This window comes from Cannabis sativa, chromosome 5, assembly GCF_029168945.1.
Source record: "Cannabis sativa cultivar Pink pepper isolate KNU-18-1 chromosome 5, ASM2916894v1, whole genome shotgun sequence".
In the NCBI taxonomy this organism is placed as follows: domain Eukaryota; kingdom Viridiplantae; phylum Streptophyta; class Magnoliopsida; order Rosales; family Cannabaceae; genus Cannabis; species Cannabis sativa.
Genome location: NC_083605.1, coordinates 16,753,751 through 16,774,169, shown reverse-complemented (window position 1 = coordinate 16,774,169; position 20,419 = coordinate 16,753,751). Strand labels below are relative to the sequence as shown.

General features: G+C 40.0%; 1 protein-coding gene across 1 annotated transcript; it reads left to right on the top strand.

Annotated features, from left to right (window-relative positions):
- The first annotated feature begins 15,717 nt into the window (after positions 1–15,717).
- LOC133038183 (uncharacterized) lies at positions 15,718–17,297 on the top strand. The gene is made up of 3 exons (XM_061116266.1): positions 15,718–16,219; positions 16,534–16,743; positions 17,137–17,297. Exons 1-3 carry the CDS (start codon positions 15,718–15,720, stop codon positions 17,295–17,297), a joined length of 873 nt encoding a protein of 290 aa, XP_060972249.1.
- The last annotated feature ends 3,122 nt before the right edge of the window (positions 17,298–20,419 follow it).

The window sequence follows — 20,419 nt, the reverse complement described above, 5'->3', positions numbered from 1 at the left end:
TATGTTTTGGTTCGCTTAATCAATTGCTTGTCTATTTGATTTATAAATTCATCTTAAACCCTTTTCACATACTTGATCCTGTTTATTGTGTTGTCATCACTTTGGAAAGTAAACATGACTATGTGAATAAAGTTTCCTAGATTTATCAGACACAGGGTTTTACTGATATGATAATCTACAACAAGAGTTTACTTGCATTTGGAGAAATGCTATGTTCTTTCCAAAACATTGGTTAAAGTAAGGCTCAGGTTGGATGCATGGAGTATGCATCGGAAGGGACTGATATTGAACTTTGACTTAGATTTATTAAACTTACCGTAAAATCTATTCAAGTCAATATCGCCTAGTTGATCCTAGATCAAATGTTCTTAATCCTGTTATGATTAGGCTCAATTTTGAAAGGCTATTTGTGTTTTTTGATTTGTTAGTTAAGCCTACTTTTAGGTCAGGGTGATACGTACATTTTGGGAACACGGTAGTGCAATTGAGTGGGAGCGCTAACATAAACATGGAATCTATAGCTTCTATCTGGCGAATAGTAAGCAAAGGATGATCTCCTTCGAGCTTGACCAAACGAACATAAATGGTGGAGTACTCATTTCACATAAGCTGAAATATCATTTATACGGGGTCAAGTGTTTTAAGGATAAAATACATAGTAGGGTGTAACGGTAATCTAATCCTTTTACAGTGTAGATCATTCATATAGAGGATCATTGATCAAATTAGGATTATAACAATGGATAACTAATGATGTGTCTATATGGTGGAACATATAGAGCATTCTATATACTGAGAGTGATATTCTAACTTCTATGCGTGGATTCAACGAAGAATTAATAAGTTAGTGAATTTTAGTAATAAATTCTTGATCTACTTATTGGAAGCTGGGTTATATAGACCCATGGTCCCCGCACTAGTTGAGATAATATTGCTTGTAAGACTCATGTAATTGGTTTTGATTAATCAATTATAATTCTCAAGTTAGACTATGTCTATTTGTGAAATTTTCACTAAGTAAGGGCGAAATTGTAAAGAAAGAGTTTATAGGGGCATATTTGTTAATTATGATACTTTGTATGGTTCAATTAATAAATATGATAAATGACAATATTACTTAATAATTATTTATGGTTATTAAATAGTTAGAATTGGCATTTAAATGGTTGAATTAGAAAATTGGCGTTTTTGAGAAAATCAGATACAAAAGTGATAAAACTGCAAAATTACAAAAAGTGAGGCCCAAATCCAATATGCCATGGCCGGCCACTTTTATAGGGTTGTACCTCTGATATTTTTATTATTTTAATGCCAAATAATTCAAACCTAACCCTAGTGGAATGCTATAAATAGGTAGTGAAGGCTTCAGGAAAATTACACTTTCATTCAGAAAAACCTGAGCCTCTCTCTCTATCTTTGGCTGCCACTCTCTCTCTCTCTCTCTCTCTCTCTCTCTCTCTCTCTCTCTCTCTCTCTCTCTCTTCTTCCTTAGAATTTCGAAACCCCTTTAGTGATTAGAGTAGTGCCCACACACAGCAAGCAATACCTCAATCATAGTGAGGAAGATCGTGAAGAAAGATTTTCAGCAAAAGGAGTTTCAGCATCAAAGATTCAGAGAAAGAGATTCAGGTTCAGATCTTGATAATACTCTGCGACAGAAAGGATACAAGGGTTAGAGATCTGAACGGAAGGAGTCATTTAATTCCGCTGCACCCAATTTAAGGTTTCCTAAACTTTATATGTGTTTATTTCATCATTTTAGAAAGTTCATATTTAGGGTGTTAATCAACATACTTGTGAGTAGATCTAAGATCCTGGTAAAATAATTTCCAACAGAAACAAGCTTCTTGGAGATTAGAAAACACATTGAAGAGTAAGAGAGAAGAGACTTCAAGCAATCATCATCAACTATCATCATTAAGAGTTCTTTTATTCTTCTTCTTCTTTATGCTTTATTTAGTTATTTAATTATGAACATGATTATTATGGTTATTATGTTTGTGATTATGAACTAAACACTCATTCTAGAGTGTTGATGGAACTATTTTAGATTATGAATTTAAGTTTCTTAGATTATTCCCATATTTGTTATTGTAATTTGTTTATGCAATTTTGTGTTAATTTTTATCTTCTTAATGCTTGATCACCATTAATTAGTATAGAGATTTTAGGTTTTACATTTAAGAGAGGTAATCTAAAATCGGACTTAGAATTGCATGACATCGGAAAAGTGTGAGATTGAGAGATTCCACTAATTCTATGAGTTTTATTTAAAGAGAATCATTTTTCTTTAAGAGTGTTTATTTGATTAACATTGAATAGAGATATCGTGTTAGTTATTCTAAGTTAAATCTATCATCGCTCGAGAGAGGTTAATAGGTTACATTAGGATTCTTGAAACTACAAATTATAAAATAAATTGAGATAATCGGTAAATTGAGATTCATAGTTTGAAATAGGGAAATCAATGCTCTAGGTTTTTTACTTTCCCATTAAAAGTCGTTGTTTGTCTATTTATTTTTCTATTTATCTTATTATTTGTTTATTAATTATAATTTACTCTATGTTATCTAATTAAAGTATAAAATTGAAAAGTATAATTGTAATACCCTAGAATTAAGGAATGGATTAGCAAAACCCTAATTAGATAATTATGAATAATTAAGGAATTATATTATGATATAATTCAGTATATGTGAATTAATATGATTTATTTGATTAATTATATGTTAAGACCCCGTTTGTGAGCTAGGGGCATTCTCGTAATTACCACCCGAGAAGGGTAAAATGATGAAATTAATTTATTAACGTGCTTATGGGACTATATTATTATTTAGTATACCTGTGTTGTCTTTTTCAAGTGTGTTCTGACAGGTTGGCACGGTGTAAAGCCCGCTTAGTTAATTTGGAAATTAGCAGTTGTTTATGTTTAATCATGAAATTATTTATAGCTATTTAAATAATTTATTACTGTTATTTATGGAATTCAGATATGCATGATTATGTCATCAGTAGTCTTTATATTTCGCATTTTCGGTGTCCGGTATTTTGGAACTCGGCGTTTGGCTCAGTAGGAATCACAACTTAGTATGTTAGTATTTTGGGGACGGGTTTTAGACATTGGGAATGTCGGGAATGGCCGGGAATTTAGAATTTCCCAAAAATACCCCTTTAGTATGATTTATGTGATTTTATGGTGGAGGGGCAAAATGGTCTTTTTGCCCCATTAGTGTTTTGTCTTATGTGAGTTTACTATTTGAAAAATAAATATTTATTTTAAGTGTTTTATGGCTGAAATGATTTATTAATAGTGGCTTGATTCATTTATGCCTTTTTACAAAATATGCTAAGTTAGAAAAAATAAAAATTTCAAAAGAAAAGCTCCCCTTTTTCCTCTCAAATTCGGCTGTGCATGTGTGTGTTTGGAGCTGGGTTTTGCTCAATTTTTCAAGTGGATTCTCATCCTAATCTAAGCATTTTTCCAAGCTAGGTTAGCTCTCTTGTTTTCTTCCTTTAAATTTTGAGAAAAATGATGATTATTGAGTGAAATGCATGATGATTTTAGTAATTGTTGCTGCTGTGATTTTGTTGTTTTTCTAAAGTTCAAAGCATGATTATTTGATGTTAATTGAGTTGTTTGAAGCATGAGTAGCTAGGTTGTTCAAGCTTTTAGTTTTTATGTGAAAAAGTGTGATTTTTTTGGAAGAAATGGTTCATTTTGTTCTGTGATGTTGCTGAATGTTCTTGTTAGTTTGCAGAGGTGATATTATGCTTAGTTGTGTAGAATTAAGTTGGTTTGCATGCTTGTTTAGGTGGTTTGCTCAAGCTTGAGTTTGGAACTCAAAGCTTGAGCTCCAATGGCAAATTTTGTATCTGTGGTTTCTGGGTAGGTTTGATGCCTTGGATATGTTATTTGGGACATATAGAGCAGGTCTGGAAAGTTTGGGACCAATTGGGGTTAAATTGGTCGAGTTATGAAATTTTATGGTTCTTGCTCGCGAGGAACGGAATTCGGTTGAGCATCCGGAATCTCGGATGGGGATTGATAATTCCAACCGAATTAGGTTGGTCAGCGTCTGACAGGTTGGGGAATTTTCCGAACCCTAGTTTTCCTCGTTTTTAGGTTTTAGGGGGTATTGCCATGCTTTCTATCGATAGGGAAACTTTTAGTTTCAAGTTTTAGTCCCCGGGAAGTGATTTAGCGTGTCACTTATAGCGTTGTGATTTTTATGGTTTAGGAGCCGATGTCCGTAGTTCGGCTTCGGTTCAGTCGGGTTGACGGCACACTGAAATCGGAATCCGGAGTAAGATTAGTATAACGGTATGCATATGTAGATTACATGTTTAGCGTGCATGTAGGAAGCTTTGTTAGATTACATTAGATATGTATGTTGGCTTCGAACCATCCAACCTGTCACGTCGGTACGGAAATTTGGAGTATGACCGACGGCGGAGTATGACGGTTTGACCGATCAGTGACAACCGGTTGGTGGTTCGTGCTATTGACGTATCCCGTCGGTACGGGCTGGAGTATGACCAGCAGGCGGAGTATGGCCGGTTCGACCGTCGGGAGGATATAGTAACACGTCGGTACGAATGGAGTATGACCCGGCGGCCCGGAGTATGACGGTTCGACCGATCGTTGTTACGTGTCAATAGTACCGTCCCTATGAACGTTCAAAACTCGGTACCATGTTGGACATGGCGGTAGTGGCTCGGTACCATGTTGGACATGGCGATGGCGGGACTCCGGTATCGTGTTGGACACGGCGATTAGTTATGTATGATATTATTATGCTTTTCTTGCGGGTACGTCGACTCACGGTTTATGTTCATGTGTAGGTAAAGGCAAGAAATGGGCGATGGACCGTGAGCGAGCTTATGAGATTGTACATGTCGGGGCGGTTAGGCACTGGAGCGTACGATCCTCGGGACGGCTGCAGCCGGAGATTTTTGTAAGCGTCGTTAGACGACTTTATTTTGATGTAAAAGTTAAACGGTTAAAACGTTTGTAAATGATTTTATAAATCGGGATCCCGAGACTTTTATAATATGGTTTTATAAGTTTAATGAAAAAGCAAAATTTTAATTAATCACGTTTTTCCATAAACCTCGTTGATTAGCAGTGCACAAGACGTTTAAAAATCACGTAATACGCCTAAGATAGTTAGGGTGTTACAATTTGGTATCGAGTCGCCAGGTTGTCTTAGAAGATCGTCACGACATGTACAATCATCATCGGCGGTTAGCTCGGTTCACGGTTCGGTAAGCCTTTATTGCTTTAGTAGTTTATTTTATTCGATTATGAAAAAGAAAAGCACATTAGGAAGCATGTTAGTAACTTTGATAGTAGGATAGGCGCATGTTTCATTTCTAATTTCCAAATTAAGCGGCATTAGTAAGCTCGCCTTGAATACGACACTGATATGCCAACTCTTGGTTTCGCGGGCGGTTAACTAGATGGACGCCGGGCGGACTACCGGGAGTCGTGGCAACTCTGTAGGGTCGAATCGGGGACGGGGAGCTCGGTTTCCCCCACGCTAGGGGGCCGAGGTAGAGGTCCCCGAGCGGGGGCTCGTGGCGGGGGTGATGAGAACCCGCCACAGCTCGGGGCTCCCCCGGCCGATCGGGGAGCCCGGGTGGGAGTTGCGGTTTGCGGAGATGCAAGCCGGATCGAAGAACAAGACCTCGAGATTCGAGAGGTTGAGACGAGCGGGGTGCTCCTGCGGTTCTGTGCCGTAGTTCCGGTGGCACCCTTGCCCCTCTGCCCGAGTGCCGAGATAGTGGTGGCGGCCCATAGATTGGAACCATTATATGAGCGGTTCGGAAGGCGCACCTCCGGTATTCACGGGAGGTCCGGATGTATCGAAAGCCGAGCGAGTGGGCCGACGGTGATTACCGAGTTCTGAATTTCATGGGTGTCACCGGTAATGACGAGTGGTGTGCGCCACATTTCGGTTCCGGGGAGGACGCCCTGGTATGGTGGGACATGGTGTCTCGGATCCATGACGTCACCACCATGACTTGGGAGAGGTTCCAAGAACTTCTTGACGCGAAATACTATAATGAGGCGGTCGAGCGCCCGAAGAGGAAAGAGTTCGTTCACCCGACCCGGCGGGAGAACATGAGCGTCCGCGAGTATGCTACTCGGTTTGACCGGTTGGCGAGGTTAGCCTCGGGAATTGTGCCGGCACCGAGCTTCGGCGGGGAAGGAGAAGTATACGGACGGGTTGAATCCCAAGATCGGGCATGACCCGATGATTACCACCGACGACAACGGCACCACCTATGCTCGGATGGTGGAGAAGGCCTTGCGAGCCGAGGGCGGCGCGATGGGGTGCATGTCGAATTCGGTCCGATTACTCGGTTGGTGGCGGGGCTCCTACCCCTCCCGCATCGGGCTTTAGCGGGGGGTAGTGGTTCGGCCATTGATCGGAGGAAGAGGGCACCCACTTTGCTTCGGCGGCTCGAGTCGGAATAAGAGGTTCGGGAACCGAACGAGAGGAGTCGTCACGGTGAGTGCGAGACCCGATTCTCCTATCCCGAGTGCCTAGCCGCAAGAGGCATCATCGGGGTGAGTGCAAGGGCGGGGATGCTTTCATTGTGGCATGCCGGGACACTTCGAGGGAATGTCCCCGGCTCGGCCGGAGGCAGCAGAGCTCCGGCGATACCCACTCCGGCCGGGGTATTCGCCATCACGCGAGCGATGCGGATGCCGGCCCATCAGTTGTTACAGGTCAGATTTTTATTAACAACTCGATTTATTCAGTGCTGTTTGATTCTGGGGCTACACATTCTTATGTGGCGGCCAGAGTCCTTAGTAAGTTGGGTAGACCCTTTGATAGATATGAATGAGGGCTTGGAACCCTGTTACCTGGCCGAGAATTGGTTATCTCCAATAGGTGGATTAGGTCTATGCCGATCAGGATAGATGGTAGAGAGTTAGCGGCGGTCGATAGAGATGAGCTTAGTCGAATTCGATATTATTTTAGGAATGGATTTCCTATCTAAATATTCGGCGAGCATTATTTGTAAGAGGAAGATGGTGGTCTTCCCACGGAAAGTGAAGAACCGTTCGTGTTTGTGGGTTCGGTTCGGGGATCTCGGATCCGGTGATCTCGGCTATGTCGGCGAGAGAATTATTGCACGGTGGGTGCTTAGGGTTTACGGGCCGTGGTGGTGGACACCACTCGGCCGTACACCATTCGGCCGAGAGGACATCGAGTGGTTCGGGAATTTTGGATGTTTTTCCGAAGAACTTCCGGGGGTTACCACCTCGGCGGGAGATTGACTTCGTGATTGACTTGGCACCGGGGGTGGATCGGGTTTCCAAAGCCCGTATAGGATGGCTCCGAGTCGAACTTAAGGAATTAAAGATTCGGCTCAAGGGTTGCTTGACATAGGGTTCATTCGGCCCAGTGTGTCACCTTGGGGAGCCCCGGTTTTGTTCGTGAAGAAGAAGGATGGATCTATGAGGATGTGCATCGACTACAGAGAGTTGAACAAGTTGACGGTGAAGAATAAATATCCATTACCTAGGATCGACGACTTGTCAGATCAGCTTCAGGGGAAGACGGTCTTTTCTAAGATTGATCTCCGTTCGGGTTATCATCAGTTGAGAATCCGAGAGGAGGACATTCCAAAGACGGCTTTCCGCACTAGGTATGGACACTACGAGTTTCGGTTATGTCATTCGGACTAACCAATGCTCCTACGACATTCATGGACACGATGAATAGAGTATTCAAGGATTTCCTCGATATCCGTGTGATTGTGTTTATCGACGACATCCTCGTGTACTCTCAATCGAAGAGGAGCATGAGTTACATCTTCGGATAGTCCGCAACGACTTCGAGAACATAAGCTCTACGCCAAGTTCAAGAAATGTGAGTTCTGGTTGTCTCAGGTGTCCTTCCTAGGGCACATTGTGAGTAAAGATGGGATCAAGGTGGATCCCGGGAAGATTGAATCCGTCAGGGATTGGCCGAGACCGAAGACAGTGACAGAGATCAGAAGCTTCTTGGGATTAGCTGGGTACTACCGTAGGTTCGTGGAGGGGTTCTCCAAAATTTCAATGCCCCTAACCGAGCTTACAAAGAAGAATCAGCGATTTATCTGGTCAGATAAATGCGAAGCTAGTTTTCAGGAGCTGAAACAGAGGTTGATTACTGCTCCGGTACTAGCTTTGCCTTCGGACGAGGAGAAGTTCATAGTCTACTGTGACGCATCCAAACAAGGTTTAGGGTGCGTATTGATGCAAGCCGATCGGGTTATCGCTTATGCCTCCCGTCAGTTAAAGGATTATGAACAGCGATACCCGACTCATGATTTAGAATTGGCGCGAGTGGTTTGCCTTTGAAGATTTGGCGGCATTACCTTTATGGGGAGAAGTGCGAGATCTATACCGACCATAAAAGTCTCAAGTATTTCTTTACTCAGAAAGATTTGAACATGAGACAAAGGCGTTGGTTGGAATTAGTGAAGGACTACGATTGTGAGATCCTCTATCATCCCGGAAAAGCCAATGTAGTGGCTGATGCCCTGAGCAGAAAGGGTCCCGGGCAAGTAGCTAGCATGGTTCAGATCTCACCGGCCCAGCGAGAGGATATGGTTAGATCCGACATTGAGTTTGTGGTAGGCCAGCTTCACAACTTAACGCTGCAATCTGATCTGTTGGAAAGAATAAAGGTTGCTCAGATGACAGATTCGGAGTTAGTGAAGATCCGAGATGAGGTATTGGCTGGTAAAGCCAAAGACTTTTCAGTGTCAGATAGTGGGATGCTTTTGTATAAAGCCAGGGTTTGTGTCCCGAACAGTGTGGAATTGAGAAACGAGATCTTTGAGGAGGCTCATTCTACTCCCTATTCTCTGCATCCCGGCACCACCAAGATGTACCAAGATTTGAAACCGTACTTCTGGTGGAGCGGTATGAAGAAGAATTTGGTAGAATTCGTATCGAGATGCCTCACGTGTCAGCAGATCAAGGCTGAACACCAGAGACCCGACGGGGGTTGTTGCGGCCTCTAACCCTACCGAGAATGGAAATGGGAGGATATTACGATGGATTTTGTGGTCGGGTTACCTAGGACCACGGGTTTGCATGATTCCATGCAGGTAGTGGTGGACCGATTACGAAATGCGCTCATTTTCGGGTCGAACAACATTTTCGAGTGGATCGGTGCGAGAGCGTATGTCAGGGAGATAGTGAGACTTCACGGGGTACCGAAGGCTATAGTTTCGGACAGGGATCCGAAATTCACCTCCAAATTTTGGCAAAGTTTGCAACGGGCAATGGGTACGAAGGTGAAATTCGGTACGGCATTCCATCCTCGGACGGATGGTCGGTCAGAAAGGACAATTCAGATATTGGAGGATATGTTGAGAGCCTGTGTTATGGACTTTGAGGGTTCATGGAGCAAATATCTACCGTTGATAGAGTTCTCTTACAACAACAGTTATCAGAGTACGATAGGGATGGCACCCTATGAACTGTTGTACGGTAGAAAGTGTAGATCCCACATGCCTTTGGGATGAGACGGGGGAGAGGAAGTATTTAGGTCCAGAGTCAGTTCAGCGGACCAATGAGGCAATAGAGAAAATAAAAGCTAGAATGCTTGCCTCACAGAGCAGACAGAAGAGTTACGCAGATCCGAAACGTAGAAATGTTGAGTTCCGAGTAAGGGACCATGTGTTTTTACGAGTATCTCCGATGAAGGGGATTAAACGTTTCGGGAAAAGAGGCAAGTTATGCCCTAGATTTACAGGACCTTTCGAGATTCTCGAGAAGATAGGTCAAGTGGCATATCGGTAAGCATTGCCTCCAGCCTTATCAGCAGTGCACAACGTATTCCATGTCTCAATGTTGAGAAAATACGTTTCAGACCCCTCTCATATACTCAGTTATGAGAGCCTTCAGCCTTCGGCCCGGACATGACATATGAGGAACGGCCCGGTGCGGATCCCGGATAGAAAGGATAAAGTCCTTCGGAATAAGACCATAGCATTGGTCAAGGTTCTCGGAGAAACGGCAAGGTGGAGGAAGCCACACAGGGAGCTAGAGTCAGATATGAGAGCTCAATATCCAGAGTTATTCAGGTTAGATTTCGGGGACGAAATCCTTTTAAGGGGGGAATAGTTGTAAAGCCCGCTTAGTTAATTTGGAAATTAGCAGTTGTTTATGTTTAATCATGAAATTATTTATAGCTATTTAAATAATTTATTACTGTTATTTATGGAATTCAGATATGCATGATTATGTCATCAGTAGTCTTTATATTTCGCATTTCCGGTGTCCGGTATTTTGGAACTCGGCGTTTGGCTCAGTAGGAATCACAACTTAGTATGTTAGTATTTTGGGGACGGGTTTTAGACATTGGGAATGTCGGGAATGGCCGGGAATTTAGAATTTCCCAAAAATACCCCTTTAGTATGATTTATGTGATTTTATGGTGGAGGGGCAAAATGGTCTTTTTGCCCCATTAGTGTTTTGTCTTATGTGAGTTTACTATTTGAAAAATAAATATTTATTTTAAGTGTTTTATGGCTGAAATGATTTATTAATAGTGGCTTGATTCATTTATGCCTTTTTACAAAATATGCTAAGTTAGAAAAAATAAAAATTTCAAAAGAAAAGCTCCCCTTTTTCCTCTCAAATTCGGCTGTGCATGTGTGTGTTTGGAGCTGGGTTTTGCTCAATTTTTCAAGTGGATTCTCATCCTAATCTAAGCATTTTTCCAAGCTAGGTTAGCTCTCTTGTTTTCTTCCTTTAAATTTTGAGAAAAATGATGATTATTGAGTGAAATGCATGATGATTTTAGTAATTGTTGCTGCTGTGATTTTGTTATTTTTCTAAAGTTCAAAGCATGATTATTTGATGTTAATTGAGTTGTTTGAAGCATGAGTAGCTAGGTTGTTCAAGCTTTTAGTTTTTATGTGAAAAAGTTGTGAATTTTTGAAAGAAATGGTTCATTTTGTTCTGTGATGTTGCTGGATGTTCTTGTTAGTTTGCAGAGGTAATATTATGCTTAGTTATGTAGAATTAAGTTGGTTTGCATGCTTGTTTAGGTGGTTTGCTCAAGCTTGAGTTTGGAACTCAAAGCTTGAGCTCCAATGGCAAATTTTGTATCTGTGGTTTCTGGGTAGGTTTGATGCCTTGGATATGTTATTTGGGACATATAGAGCAGGTCTGGAAAGTTTGGGACCAATTGGGGTTAAATTGGTCGAGTTATGAAATTTTATGGTTCTTTGCTCGCGAGGAACCGGAATTCCGGATTGAGCATCCGGAATTCGGATGGGGGTTCGGTAATTCCCGAGCCGGAATTCGGTTGGGCAACATGGCCTCTACGGTTGGGGAATTTTTCCGAACCCTAGTTTTCCTCGTTTTTAGGTTTTTAGGGGTATTGCCATGCTTTCTATCGATAGGGAAACTTTTAGTTTCAAGTTTTAGTCCCCGGGAAGTGATTTAGCGTGTCACTTATAGCGTTGTGATTTTTATGGTTTAGGAGCCGATGTCAGCTTCGGTTCCGGTCGGGTTGTGGCACACACGAAATCGGAATCCGAGGTAAGATTAGTATAACGAGTATGCATATGTAGATTACATGTTTAGCGTGCATGTAGGAAGCACATTAGATTACATTAGATATGTATGTTGGCTTCGAACCATCCAACCACTGTCACGTCGGTACGGTGGAGTATGACCGACGGCGGAGTATGGCCGGTTTGACCGATCAGCCGACACCGGTTGGTGGTTCGTGCCATTGACGTATCCCGTCGGTACAGTGGAGTATGACCAGCGGCGGAGTATGGCCAGGTTCGACCGTCGGGAGGATATAGTAACACGTCGGTACGAGCCGGAGTATGACCCGGCGGCGGAGTATGACGGAGTTCGGCCAGATCGGGTTGTTACGTGTCAATAGTACCGTCCCTATGAACGTTCAAAACTCGGTACCATGTTGGACATGGCGGTAGTGGTACCATGTTGGACATGGCGATAGCGGGACTCGATATCGTGTTGGACACGGCGATTAGTTATGTATGATATTATTATGCTTTTCTTCTGAGTCCGTCGACTCACGGTTATGTATGTTCATGTGTAGGTAAAGGCAAGGGCATGGGCGATGGACCGTGAGCGAGCTTATGAGATTGTACATGTCGGGGCGGTTAGGCCTGGAGCGTACGATCCTCGGGACAAGACGGGCGAGATTTTTGTAAGCTCGTTAGACGACTTTATTTTGATGTAAAAGTTAAACAGTTAAAACGTTTGTAAATGATTTTATAAATCGGGATCCCGAGACTTTTATAATATGGTTTATAAGTTTAATGAAAAAGCAAAATTTTAATTAATCACGTTTTTCCATAAACCTCGTTGATTAGCAACGAGCTGCACAGTACGTTTAAAAATCACGTAATACGCTTAAGATAGTTAGGGTGTTACACACGGTATAGTCACAACCGGGTATTTCGGGCCGAACGGGGTTCAGGACCGAAATGTAATTGGCATTTTAATTATTAGTGAGAATAATTCGAAATTTATTAGAGTTTAAATGAGCATGAAATGACATAAATGCCCTTGTGTGTGTATGCAAGCTTTATTAACCCTAGGGGCAAAATGGTCTTTTTGGACCTTTGATTTATGTTTAATAAAATGAATTTTAAGGGAAATAAATTAGAAATTTCTGGTGTTTATCTCTCTCTCACCCAACCCCTCTCCCTCTCTCTAGCCCTCTTTGATTTCTCTTGAAATTTGTTGGTGAAATTGCTTGAGATTGGATTAAAGTGAAGCTTGGTTTTGGGGAAATCATTATTTTTTCCTTTGGTGTGATTTTGAGGTAGTTTCTTCAACTTTGATCTATTTTATTCAAGCTGAATTATGTTGGAAAAATATGGATTAAGTGATGTTATTCTTGAGCTTGCATGTTTTGTGAATTGGGGTTGATTTTGATGATTTTAAGTGTAAGATTGCTAGTTGTTGTATGGATTATGTTGCTATGTGTTAAGATGAGTTTTCAAGGTATTTTTCTAGTTGAAAATACATGTTTATTGGTGTTCTTGTTGCTGAATATTTGGGGTTTTGATGTTCATGGTTATGGACTGATTTCTAGGTTGAATTTTGCTCATGTGAGGAGCTTGATGTTGGTTGTTGTTTAAATCTTAGTTTAGATGCATTTGAGCTGTGATTTTTGAGCCTTAATGTGTGTTTTTACCCTTTGTTTGGTTGGGGTTCGAATTTATGGAAAAGTTGGCACGTTTAGACCTTAAAAATGGAATTTTTGGGTGTTCTAAACCCAGTCGTCTCGACGGGATTTTTGGTCGTCGCGACTGGGTTTGGCAGTGAGAAATTTTATTTTCCCCAATTTTATTTTGGCAATAACTTTTGACTCGGGACTCCGTTTGGGACGTTCTTTATATCGTTGGAAAGTTTGTTCTGAGATCTATTTGATTATTTGTGTTTTGAATGCCATGTTTATATTTTGTGAAAGTGAAATTGGAGATTAACCCTATTTGTGAAATCCTGGAATGTGTGACTACGATTACCGGCACCTGATCAGGAGCACCCATGGGTTTGGAATCTCTGTTATTGCGGGACAACAGGTAAGACAGTAGTTTGCATGTAGAGTATGCGCAGTGGCGCTTATGTTGAATATGATATATGTGAGTAATTGTAACCGGGATTAGGGTTATTACCCTAATATGAGCGGTTAATAGCCTAAGGTTATTACTCTAGTGATATATGTTGTGTAAATACTATGCCATGTCGGATATATGTATATATTGAGATTATGAATTATGCGCTTAAGGAATAATTAAACTAGACTCGGTGAGCTAGTACCTTGAGTTTAATTTTAATGTCGTCTAGGGTTATTACCCTAGAATATTATGAATCCGGTGAAAGCATGAGTTAGGGTTGACACTCTTAGTAAATGTTATCTGAGTATATAGAAATGTATCATATGAGTGATTACATAATATGAAAGTTAGGGTTATTACCCTAAGATTATATATGCTGTAGTAAATATTGAATACACGGATGTATGTTAAGAATTATGTGTATAAGACATAACTGGGTTAGACCTGGTATATATCACCAGGATAAACCACCGAAAGAACGTAATACATGGATTACGTATATTCATGAATAGGGTTATGCGAGCAAGGCATAACCAGGTTAGGCTTGGTAACCAGAACCGAGGTAAACCCTACTGAGGCCTTATTGTATATAGACGTGTGAGTGCAACACGTAGGTCTACGCCACGTAGACATAAATAGGCATGTGAGCGTAACATGCAGGTCTATAGCAAATAGAAAAATATTGGAGTGGCACCAATAATTATGCGTTACATATTGAGATTAAGGGTTATGCGTCAAGGCATAATCAAGTTAGACTCGGTAACCAGAACCGAGATGAACTATTCTACGGCCTTATTGTAATTAGACGTGTGAGAGCAACACGTAGGTCTACGCCACATAGATATAAATAAATGTGTGAGCGCAACACATAGGCCTACGCCATGTAGACATAAATAGGCATGTGAGTGTGACATACAGGTCTGTGACATACAGACATATATGAATGGCATTACTATTTAAATAGCATGATGAGCATATTATATTTGTTAAGATTTATACTGTCTTGCTGGGCTTGGTTGACGGGTGCTCTACTGTGCAGGAAAGGGTAAGACTGTCGTTGATCAGCCATGAGTGCAGGAGCTGGACGAAGAATGTACATGTTCGGGCCACACTAGACCAAGCGGGTTGGGGTCTACCAGTGATGTATTTTGAGACTCTATTTTGCCGCTTAGGTCGGCCAAAGGAAAAGAACTTGTAATAGTGTTTTGTAAATACTTTTGGGATCCCAACTTTTGTAACTTTTAAATTATAAGGTTTAAATTATTACAAGTTATTTTCATTCCGTTTATTCCGCGCTGATTTTCTAGTAATCCCGATTATGGGATTATGGTTTCATAAGTTTATTGGGAAGCGTGCCTAATTATTTAGGGCGTTACAATTTGGTATCAGAGCGCCAAGGTTTTTAAACTTCCTGTAGACCGGCCGAACATGTACATTCATCGTCAGAGACAAGCTCGACTCATGGTGCAGTGAGTATTGAGAGTAAATACTTTACTGTTTATGTGATCATCTGTTTACTGTTTTCCATTTTAGGCAGTATGCAAGCATCTAGAGTATTTATGTGTTATGTGATGCCATGCTTTAAATGTTATATGATTAAGCGTTTATTTATATGGGGTAAATAGTTGAGTTAGGGTTTAAGGAAATAAGTGCGTAAGTGTGGTATTGGTGCTTAACTCGCTGGGGTTGTTGATTAAATGGGTACTAGTAATGGACCCTCCGCAATCATCTAGACCACAAGGCGAGCAAGTAGAGCCTGGGGCTGCCCAAACCAATCCACCGGCACCGCCTCCACCTTCGCAGAATCCGGGGGATAATGCGGGGGTTGGTAATGCTAATCCTCCTGCTGACTTCCAGCAGATGTTTCAAGAAATGCGAAGTGTCATACTTTGTCAAGAAGAAGAGTTGCGACGATTAAGGCAACCGGCACCGGCTGCCCCTGTTGATCAAGTGTTACCACAAGCACCTGTGCCAGTGGTGGGTAACCACAGGTTTGTTATGCCGCATAGGGACTCGGTATTTGAGCAGTTCGTGAAGCTGCAACCTTCGACTTTTCTGGGAGGTATTGATATAATTAAGGCCGAGCAGTGGATGAGCACTATTACCCGTATCCTAGATAATATAGGAGTGACGGGAACTAAAAGAGTGCACTGTGCAACCTTCATGTTACCAGATTATGCCCGCGTTTGGTGGGATATCGTGGGCCAAACGCAGGATGTCAGTGTAATGACCTGGGAAGAATTTAAAAGTTTGTTTGAGGAAAAGTTTTACTACATCGATGTGAGAACTTCACACATGGAAGACTTTGTGAAGCTTACTCAGGGAAAGATGTCAGTGGCCGAATACACCCTGGAGTTTGATCGGCTATCTAAGTTTGCTGGTGATCTGGTACCCACAGATTTCACCAGGAAACAGAAATATGTGAGAGGATTGAATGCCACAACCAGTCGGGGCTTGAAGATTACCACATCACATGACACTTTGTATAAGAAAGTGGTAGAGCTAGCCTTGATTGCTGAGGAGGCTGAGCAACATGTAGCAAAAGAGCAGACTCCAAAGGATGCCGTCACGACATCGAATCCTTCTGCTAGTGGTAATGTCTGTCAGGGGACCGACAGTGGTAACCTTGATCACAAATGGAAGGCTAAGGCTTCCGGAGCATTAGGGAGTATTAGAAAGCTTTAGGGAAATTGAGGTGGCCGTCAAGGTCAAGTATCCTCTTTCAGATCATATCTAGAATATTCAAAATGCAAGATTTCTATTAGGGTGAATGACGAGCCAAGGTTGCATATTATATTTGATATGGATTTTATGAAGCGGATGTTCCAGGATTACCTAATCAGATGTGTGATGGTGTTTGTCAATGACATCTTGGTGAATTCTGGATATCTTGTGTCTCTTTCTTAGGGCACATAGTAGATAAAGATGGAATCATGGTGGATCCAGCAAAAATTGAAGCTGTTCGGGACTGGCCAACACCAAAATCAGTTACTGAAGTTAGGAGCTTTTTGAGATTAGCTGGGTATTATTGCCAGTTTGTTGAGGGTTTTTTAAAGATTACTGTACCCTTAACGGAGCTGACTCGAAAGAACTTGAAGTTTGTTTGGAGTGATCGATGTGAGAAAAGTTTCTTAGAGTTAAAGCAGCGCTTGATTACTGCTTCAGTACTAACTCTTCCTTCAGATAAGGAAAAGTTTGTGGTTTACTGTGATGCCTCGAGACAGGGTCTCGACTGTGTGCTTATGCAAGCTGGAAAGGTAATAGCCTATGCTTCTCGGTAGTTAAAGGAGTACGAGCAAAGGTACCCTACTCACGATCTAGAACTCGCAGTAGTTGTTTTTGCGCTATAGATTTGGCGGCATTACCTATATGGTGAGAAATGTGAGATATACACTGATCATAAGAGTCTGAAATACTTATTTACCCAGAGAGATTTGAATATGAATTAAAGACGCTGGCTAGAGTTGGTGAAGGATTATGATTGTGAGATCTTTTATCACCCTGGTAAAGCCAACGTGGTTGCCGATGCCTTGAGCAGAAAGGGACAGAGTCAGATAAATACGGTGAAACAAATCTCCCAGCAACTAGCAAATGAGATGACCCGAGCTATGATTGAGTTGGTTGTAGGGCAGTTAGCTAATATTACTCTACAATCTACTCTTTTAGAGTGAATTCAAGTAAAGCTTGGGTTGGATGCATGGAGTATGCATTGGAATGGACCGATATTGAACTTTGATATAGATTTATTAAACTTACAGTAATATCTATTCAATTCAATATCACTTAGTTGATACTAGATCAAATTATCTAAATCCTGATATGATTAGGCTCAATCTCAAGAGTGTTATTCATGTTCTTTGATTTGTTAGTTAAGCCTACTTTTGGGTCAGGGTGATACGTACATTTTTGGAACACGGTAGTGCAATTGAGTGGGAGCGCTAACATAAATAAGGAATCTATAGCTTCTATCTGGCGAATAGAAAGTAAAGGATGATTTCCTTCGAGCTTAACCAAACGAAAATAAATGGTGGAGTACTCATTTCACTTAGCTGAAATATCATTTATACAGGGTTAAGTGTTTTAAGGATAAAATACATTGTAGGGTGTTACGGTAATTAAATCCCTTTACAGTGTAAATCATCCATATAGAGGATCATTGATCAAATTAGGATTATAACAATGGATAACTAATGACGTGTCTATATGGTGGAACATATAGAGCGTTCTATATAACTGAGAGTGCAATTCTAAGTTCTATGCGTGGATTCAACGAAGAATTAATAAGTCAGTGAATTTAAGTTGTAAATTCTTGATCTACTTATTGGAAGCTCGGATATATAGACCCATGGTCCCCACACTAGTTGAGACAATATTACTTGTAAGACTCATTTAATTGGTTTTAATTAATCAATTATAATTCTCAAGTTAGACTATGTCTATTTGTGAATTTATCACTTATTAAGGGTAAAACAGTAAATAGAGAGTTTACAGGGTATATTTATTAATTGGGAAACTTTGATTAGTTTTTCTTGATAAATAAAATAAATGACAATATATATTATTTAATAATTAATTATAGTTATTAAATAATTAGATTTGACATTTATGTGGTTTAATGAGAGAATTGGCAATCTTTGAGAAAATGGGAAACTAGAAATGATGAAATAGGAAAGTTGGAAAAGTGGAAGCCTTGTTTCCACAATGCTAGGGCCGACCACCTTTGCTTCCCTTTTCTCATTTATTTTTCATTTTTTAATGCCAAGTAATTCAACCATAACCCTATGTGGTATTCTATAAATTGAAGGTAAAGGCTTCAGGTTTCGGACACACTTTACTGCATTATATTCTTTCTCTGAAACACTCTTGAAGCCGCCACTCTCTCTCTCTCTCTCTCTCTCTCTCTCTCTCTCTCTCTCTCTCTCTCTCTCTCTCTCTCTCTCTCTCTCTCTCTCTCTCTCTCTCTCTTTCTTCACTGTTTTCGAAATCCCTCTAAGTGATAGAGTAGTGCCCACACACATCAAGTAATACCTCAATCATAGTGAAGAAGGCTGTGTAGAATTCAGAGTCAACAAGGAAGGACATTCAGGCTCAGATCTTGATTATACTCTGCGACAGAAAGGAATCAAGGGTTAGAGATCTGAGTGGGAGGAGACATTTTATTCCGCTCCACTCAATGTAAGGTTTCTTATCTTTATATGTGTTTAATTTATTATCGTTTTAGAAGTTCATATTTAGGTTGTTAAATCAACATACTTGTGAGTAGATCTAAGATCCCTGTAAAATATAATTCCAACAACTGGCACCAGAGCCATGGTAAATTGATTTGCTTGCAAGAAATTTGGACTTAAAACGATGGTATCATGTTGCTTTGTATGTCATATTGATGTTTGATTGTTGTTTGTTAATTCTGGGAAAAATAGTTATTTTTCTATTTCTGTAATTATTTTTATTGGATAGTTTGGAAAATTCTAAGAAATTTACTTTTTTACAGAACTCGATTTTGATTTAATTTGAATTAGTTATGAATTTTTGAAAATTGGGAAAATCGGGGTGGTGAACACCCTTCTACGCGCGCGGAAATCATGCAAGGGGACCCTTGCGCCGAGTTTACTCGGCAATTCCCCTCTCCTGCGCGCGCGGACAGTGTGTTTTGCATACTGTCCGCACCACCTGCCTTATTTTTTCGTTTTCTTTGATTTTTCATGCTATTTCATGGAATTAACTTCCGATTTTTTGTGTAGTTTTGTATTTTGATTTTTTTTTTCAATTTTCAAATCTAATTATCAGAAATAAATTAATTTGATTTTTCAAAATAAATTTTAGATATTAGTGGAATTTGATTTTGAAAATAGGAAAAATCAAGTGTTTGCTTACCTCTTTTCTTGTTTTCTTTAAAATTTGATTATTTTATCTTATTTTTAAAGGTCAGATATTAAATTTTTAGTATTTTGACCTTATTTAGATTTAAGATACCATAATCATGAAATTTTAAAAAGGGAAATAAGATATTTTTGTTAACTTTTAAATTTTGTTATTTTTACTTAAATTAAATTGTAAAATCAGAAAAAGCTATGTATTTATCATTTTCTATTTTATTGAATATTTAATTTATTAAATAACATGAAGTTTAAAAGGCAAGTTAGCAAATTTATTTTGAAATGATATTTAGGTTACTTAAAACCTAATTTTCCAAAATTGTAGGTTTAATTTTAAATATTATTTTATTTCATTTTTAAAACCGATTTTTTTTTATTTTATTATTTTCGAAATATATTTAATATTTTAAAATTAAATAAATCCTCAATCCAACTATCCAAATCTAACTTGTTGTAGGAGTATGTGTTTTAGATTGTTTGTAAGTTTTCTAAAACCTATTATTGCTTGATCTAAATTGCCATGGTTAACTTGTTGACAGATCCAATGATCTGATTTTAACCCATGGTTCAATTATCAATAGGTCAAGTAAATAATTTGTAACAGGTAATTTTTACATTCTTCTTTCATCTGTGTATGACCTAGTAACATGATAGGATCCATCCAAATCTGTGTGCCTATGTGAGCCTATATGTTTCATTTTTGTTATAGACACATATAGGTTGTTGCTGCTAAATAAAATGTCATAACTTGATAGATTTTATTTAGGCTCATTTAGTTAATGGGCCTATTCAATTAATAACAGTTGTTCATTTTAAGGTTAAATTCCTCTCTTTTGGGCCTTGTGTGAGAGTTGGGAGCCATAGAAATGGGTACGACATACTGAACCCAGGCCCCCCTCACATGAACAACCCCAATT